Below are 7553 nucleotides of genomic sequence, written 5' to 3' on the forward strand. Positions count from 1 at the left end.
CTTCTCACGCACAGCACATTTCCAAAGGTCTCGGTCAGTAGTCATCGCCTCGGTGAGGCCCAATGTACGAAGGTCTTGCCTCACCACCTCAGCCCAGGTCTTCCTGGGCCTACCTCTTCCACGGGTTCTCTCAACTGTTAGGGTGTGGCACTTTTTCACGCAGCTATCCTCATCCATTCTCACCACATGTCCATACCAGCGCAATCGTCTCTCTTGCACACCACAATTGATGCTTCTAATGTTCAACTTTTCTCTCAAGATACAACAATTTAAAAGTCATTAATCATTAAAGGAACCTCTACAGAGTCTCTGCACATGCTACAAATAGCAGCCAAAACTTGCTTTGTGACCTTATTTCTGAAACACACTGCCTTGTTGCAATTAATTTGTAGAATAATGAAGAATTTAGAGATAATAGCTTTGTCATTATTAATCTGGTGCTTGAAACAGATCAACATGGAATTTTGATGGAAAATTTTAATTTAGATTACTTAAAAACATATTAGATAATGTAGTCCCAGGTACATTATGCTCTTAAGGAAAAAATATAAATATGATTATGGCTCAATTGGTTTTTGATCAGTGATTGGTTCAAGAGGGATGATACAGGGCTAAACATAATCTACAGAAGATATAATGCAATGATAATCTGGGGGTCTGCATTAGTACCAGCAATTTATCTTTCATCTTTCACTTGTTTCAGTCATTGGACTGCGGTCATGCTGGTGCAAAACTTTGGAAGATTTAGTCAAATAAATTGCCCCAGTACTTATTATTTTGGTCACTATTGCTGAACTGGTAAGTTACAGAAACATAAACAAACCTACACCAGTTGTCAAGTGGCAGTGGGGGCAAACACAAAGACATACACACTCTCCCCCTCTCTCTCTCTCTCTCTCACACACACACACACACACACACATGTGACAGGTTTCCACTCATTTTCCATGAACCAAATCTACTCATAAGGAATTGGTCAGCTGATGGCTATAGTAGAAGACACTTGCCCAAGGTGCCATGCAGTGGGATTGAACTCAGAACCACATTGTTGCAAAGAAAGCATCTTCATCTCCTTAACCACATGGGCATGCCTACGCTAATGAAATAACAAAAAATTTCAAGAACAAAAAACTATAAAAATGGAATGTAAAAAACAGGAATACACACACACACACGCAAGATATCATCTTCCATCATATAATGGAATACACATACATACACATTAACATTCCTACCAGACACTCATATACCAATCCCAAGCAAGAAAACCATAAACTTGAAATTGAATCTGGCACAATCATTAGAATAAATATAGTATTTGTTCAGTTTCTTTACAGTCTGTGTTCAAATCCTGCCAAGGTCACATATGCTTTTCATCTCTTCAACATCAATAAAATAATGTAATAGCCAAGTACTTAGTTTGACAATCCTCTCCCTCCAAATTTTAGTTCTTGTGTCTTTGCTAGAAACTATGACAGCTTACTACATCAAACATGCCATCATATCTACTACCTTTTACGATCTTCCTGGGCATTCCAGAAAATTTATTTCCCTTGTATTTATTGCTCCTACACATCTGCATCAAACAAAGTGTACACTCTCTCTTAATTTTCCAGTGATTCTCCTGCAGCACTTGAGTGTCCATAGTTTGCACTGAGTACACTGTAAAGAATTTCTACCAACACCTTTTCTACATATCAAGCAGGGCCATTTTTCTTATTAGAGTAGCATCCTGTCTGTATTCTTCTTTACTAAAACTTTGGTTTTTTTAAAGTTTAATGTCCTTTGATTCCAGATTTTGCTTCCACACCAACAATTCAGATTCAGCTGTAGGAACAAGGTTATCAGCACAGGGAATTTCCATGGACAGCTGGTCTTAAACTCCTCTGTTATGGCCTGGAAGGACAATGATAAATAACATGAAGCAGAGAGCTAAGTCCAGTAGAACTTCTGCTTACACACTAAATTTGTCACTCTATTCTTTGTTTTTTTTCCTCCACCTTAGCCACTGTGTTCAGGACCCTTCAAAGTTCTCAGCAGAGTGCCAAAGTATTTTGTCCTGGATATAAATGGCAGGAAAGATCTGTCAGCATCAACCTAGAAAAGGCTCAACTCCACCACTTGATGCAATGACACCAGCACATTCTTCAACTGATACTTCCACATATGTTCCAATGATGACAATAAGATCGGATCAGCAGCTACACTGGCCTTCTTCACTTGTACAGTACGTAAAGAAAAAAGAGAATTTTCTGTCAATGTTACACTGACCTATTTATTTTTGTTTTGTTTTTATTTTTCACATTCCTGGTTTTGCAATCTTTTCCAACATAAGCGCTTGTTCAGTACTTCATGTATAAGATAGCATTGTCCATGAAAACATCTTCTCATAGTGCAATTTAACCAACGTCTTCAATCTTGCATTCACCCTTTTCTAATGCTTGCTTCTGTTATATACCTCACATCTGCAATTGTTGCACTATTCTTATCATTTCATTCAATTCAGTGACCAAAGTTTCACTGGCAGGAAAGTCATGTGGCAGGAATGTTCAGCAATTGCCTAATGTGGTCACACACATTCATTATGTCATAGGATGCTCAAATTACCTGCTTTGTTAGTTGACATCACTTCCTGGGCATTCTCCCTTATTTCACACTTGCCCAAGTTTGCATACATAAACGAGCAGGTCCATGTTCAACACTGACTGTTATTGCTTATGTTATCCATCACCAGATATTAGGTGTAGAAGTGATGAACCTGATTTTGAGGCTGACATGAATGAGACGATCAAAACTGCTTAATGCTGTCAAAGAGCTTGCAATGAGGTTGCTTTGTGATTACTGTGAGAAAAGCAAGCTGGATATATTTGCCTTTCTTTTTCACACAGAAGTGGGGCAGCTTTTATGTGGAGATGTTCTTAATGATGTTTGAGAGTTCATAACTGAACTTAAAACCTTCTTTGCAGATAAGTGAAGTAATTCCATTTGATTAGCACGTTTCTCATTATTCAGTTACTATTTTTAGCTACGTCAATGCATTGATCAAAGAACTGCAAGTGAAAAACATCAATGAAGGAATTAAGTTTTGGTGATATCAAAGAAATAATTACAAGGAATCTTCTCAAACTCAAACAATCTGTTTATTTATTTTCTCAAGCTTGATTCACATGTTGTCAGTTGGTTTTAGAAACCTTTCAATGGTAAAATTATTGATGATCCTGAATAGACCAAACAATTAGGAGGGTGAAACACTTGGGGAATTTCAGTACAAGGTGAATCTTTCATTTTTATTTTCTTAACTGTCAAAAGTTCAGAGGTTTTCAAAACTGCACATGTGAAAATACAAACACAATGCTTCCTTTTATCCAGTTTGTGAAAAAGGATTTTCTATTCTTTTGAACTTGAAAACAAAATACAGAAATTGGCTGGACTCTGAAGACAGTATCAAAGTTTCTCTGATATGGGGGTCAAAAAAAAAAAAAAAGTAAGCAACAACTTCATTTTGATCTTATATATATAAAAAAAAATGAGTAAAAAATTTTTTTTCAGAACCTTAGGTCAACATTTTTGACTTATTCTTAATTTCTTGATATCAATGGTATTTAATGTTTTTTAATATAAAATTTTGTACACCATATTAAACAATTTCAAAAGTATTATGTTTTTGTTCACTATGGAATCTTAGTCTTGTGGAGCCGAAGGAAACCTCAGTAATGCTGGGATCCTGATGCAGTTACTGCATGCTACAGTACACAGTGAAATGGTTTGAGAAATAAGCAGATGCAGTGTAGGAGTAAAGACTCTTTTGTCTTGTTGAGAACATGGCAGTCTCTCCCCCCACCCCCACCCAGTGCTTGTAACATGATAAAATGAACCCAGTACAATCTATTACGTGGTTGGCGATAAGAAGGTCATCCAACCTTAGAAACTATGCTAACAATTAAACTTTGTAAGTAGGACATGGTTATCCAACCACTCTAGAAGGAGAGTAGCTCCATATAAAAAAGACTAATTCAGATTGACAATCTGTCCAACCTTTGAAATGCATAAAAATGCTGCTGATGATGCTGCTGCTGCTGCTGCTGAAAAGAATTTCTGATCCTTTCACTACATGGTCAATAGCAATGCTAGAAATAGCAACCGAATCTCACTCAAATTATACCTTACTATCTTAACGAAAAGACAAAAGAATTTATAGGTTCAGTAAGTTGCGTTCTTGTGAGGAGTGAAAAACTTTAATGTTTCAAATGCAGATTCTTTGATAGAATGGTTAAATACTGACTATACTCGAAGTTTCAAACTTTTCCACACCTCACAGCAGTTAAACTTATTGACATTTAGAAACTCTTTTAGGTTCTGCCACCATTATTACCTATGCAGACCTCACTCCATGTCAATTTTCACTGATTCCAGATTTTATCCTTAAAAAAAAAAAAGAGGATACATTTGCAGCAAGAATATTCAGCAATCATCCAATGCCTGGAATGTTGCTCATGTGATCAGTGAATCAGACCAATCACAAATAGGTTCCAGTGATCATAGCAACTTTTGGACGTGCTCCTTTCGGAACCTTTCATTGTTATAAAAATTGGGACACACGTCCACTTGGCAGAGAACATGGTAACAGTGGGAGATGAGGGTTAGGGTTAGGGTTGTGGTGGAAGGCAGGAGGCTGAGGTGTTACAACTGTGGACAGTTGGGACACATAAGGGCCAAGTGCCCCCCCCCCCCGTAGAGGGACCAAAAGAAGATCCAGTGGAGACTGCATCTCTGACAGTCATAACATCAAGAACTGAGAAGGATGGAAGCGAGGAACTTGGAGTACAAAAGGAAAAAATCAATAGAATGGGCAGAGGTGGGCAGGAAGAAGAGGAAAGGAAGAAAGCAGCGAATGAGTGAAGAAGAGCCCCAACTCATTCCCCTCATGCTCCACACCCACTCCCCCTGCAACACCAGCCCTCTCCTTACCCCACCAGACATGAACACAAATGGTGCAAACACGCAAGAGCCACAAGTTCCCAATTCCCCCATACAGGGAGGGGTATCTTGTCAACGTTATCTGCACACATCTTTCAACTTTCTATAGTTCTTCTTCTTCTATCAATATTGCCTTCCTATCCTCCACGTAGACATATGAATGCACTTTCACTCTTACTATTGAGTGTAACGTGATTATTTTTTTCTCTGTTTCAACATTTTTTGGGTACGTTACATAATACCACACTCCTTCTCCTCCTCGTATCTTCTTTCCTTTCTCTTGGACTTTTGGTTCTCTCCTTTCTTCCTCCATAAATAGTCTCTCCATCTCACCTTCATACAGTTGGGTTTCCGACTCTTTCTTTGCTGGTAACTCCACTTACATTTTACTTTCTTTTTCCTTCCAACTGCCCTCCTTCACAGTTTCTTTTCTCACCTCTTCTCTCTTCTTTTTCTGCTTCTCTGGCGGAGAACTCATTCCTCCGCTCCTCCTTCTTTTCTTTTTAACTATAGTGAATCCCTTCTCCATTTCTTTTTTCTGTTGCCTTGTCCTGTACTACTTGGTCCACACTCTCATGTCTCTCCTCCTGTTCTGTTTGTGGCTTTCTTTGGGTGCACCGTGCCTTCATGTAGCCCCTTTCTCCACTTGAGAAACACAATGGCGGCCTACCCTCCGCAGTAACTCTCAGCTTCACATCTGGCCGCACAATCTCATCCACCACACTATTCAAGTCCTCCGTTGTTGCCTGAATCGTTAATTCGATCCCATATCCCCAGCAGTTTACCTTCTGGGTCCTTGTAGCCTTCAGAATCTTCCCGTCTTTCATATTATACGTTATGGCTGTCATCAGTCATTCTTCTTTCAGTTCGGGTGGTACCTTACCCACTCACACCTTGGCCACACGTTTGCCGCAGTACGAAGGCAAGAGCACCCATTCCTCTGTCCTTATTGCCTCTGCGGAGTGCTTTATTGCTTCCTCCTCCGTTGTGAAGCACACCTCCACAGTGACGTATCTCCTCCTCGTAACGTATGTTGTAAATCTTTTCAATTCCTTTATACATTCCTCTATGGCTTCTATCGGCGCAAATCTCTATTTTTCTTGTGGCTGTCTTCATGGTTTTAAATGTTACCGTTCTTTTTAACACGTTGGCCGATAATTCTTCAGGTGGCGTTAGCTTCAGAATATTACTTTCCTTAGTAATTAGTTTTTCACTCTCCTTCATCTTTCTGGGCTCCAATTTTATTTCGCAGACCTCCAACTCCTGCACGTCTACTCCTTTGCTCGTTGCGGCCGCATAACTTGGGCCTGCCTCCGGCGCCTTCTCTATTTTCCCACAATGGGAAACAAAACAACAATTAACGAATTAACAACTTTAGCAACAATTCAAATCAATAACAATGGCAACAATTCAATAAACGTTTCAACATAAACTCACGCAATAACTTCACAGAGACGGGACACCGCTAAGCGTTTCTGCCAGCTCCTCGCCGCCTTTGATAAAATAAATCAATCAACTATTGGTGTCCATCTAATCAACCATATCTTCGCATAACATTTCTAGTCGTGATTCCTTCTAAAAATTATTATTATTATTATTATTATTATTATTATACTAGTAGTAACTACTATCCCTCTTTCCCTATAAGGTTATTATTAAACGGTATTTAAACTAAAAAGGAATTTTTGTTGATCTGTCACCGGTAAAACTGAGAAGGGCTTGTTATGTTATAACACACCTGTAATAATTAATTCTTGAAAAAATTCCAATGCGTCTGTTTGGTATTATTCTACGAGTATGCTTACATTTATTCTTTCATTGTAATTTGTTGTCTTAATTGTTTTCATTTAGAAATATAGCATAATTGATGATCACCTGCACACCTGTTATTAATTTGTGTATAGCTATTCAATGGAATGTCTTTACAGCCACTGCGATTAGGAAAAGTGTGTGTGAGAAAGTCTATCAAAAGTGAAACTATTTGCTCCGCAATTTCCGTTAACGCTATTTTTCTTTAATTTTTTTTTTCAGTTGAATCGTTTATTCTCTCTGTGTTTATGTATATGTAAGTATATTTATGTGCGTATGTATGTGTAACACTTACACATACACACATAGACAAAAAATACATAAATGTCGATAGCGATTACCTGAGTAGCACCCACTCTTGCTCCCACCCTTACATTTTGTATACATCTTTCTCTCTCTCTCTCTCATGCTTTAACGGCACAGAAACCTACATAGTGATATTGTTCTTCATTTCATTCATTTATTTGTATTGTATGTGTGTGTGTTAGAGAGAGAGAGGGTGCGTGAGAGCTCTTGTTACCTTTAATTTCCGCGTAGTCATTTGACAAAATTTTAATCATGAGTTAATTACACTTCCTCATCCGTAATAGGAAAAAGAAGTCGTCTAAATAACATGGGAAACATAAAGGTAACGAATGATTAGAAGTGCTTTATATACACACACACACAGACTATATACACAACCACAATACATATATATATATATCCGAATCAAACTTTTTTGAATTATATATGAAGCTCCCAATAAATATCTCTCTCTCATATAT

General features: G+C 38.1%; 1 protein-coding gene across 4 annotated transcripts in view; it reads left to right on the forward strand.

Moving 5' to 3' along the window:
• The first annotated feature begins 1836 nt into the window (after positions 1-1836).
• The window catches only part of LOC106876404 (probable methyltransferase-like protein 24), a 22127-nt gene continuing 16410 nt past the window's right edge, over positions 1837-7553 (forward strand). Inside the window, exon 1 of one of the 4 annotated variants that reach the window (XM_052974433.1) lies at positions 1837-2227. Coding sequence is in view for 2 of the 4 variants with exons in the window: in XM_052974429.1 (XP_052830389.1) it covers positions 6746-6772 (27 nt within the window). In the remaining 2 variants the exon portion in view is untranslated. Of the gene's footprint in view, positions 2228-6658; positions 6773-6951; positions 7043-7209; positions 7415-7553 lie in introns of those variants that run through there. The other 3 variants (XM_052974429.1, XM_052974432.1, XM_052974430.1) reach the window with 3 other exon arrangements.

Source organism: Octopus bimaculoides, chromosome 18 (assembly GCF_001194135.2).
Source record: "Octopus bimaculoides isolate UCB-OBI-ISO-001 chromosome 18, ASM119413v2, whole genome shotgun sequence".
Lineage (NCBI taxonomy): Eukaryota > Metazoa > Mollusca > Cephalopoda > Octopoda > Octopodidae > Octopus > Octopus bimaculoides.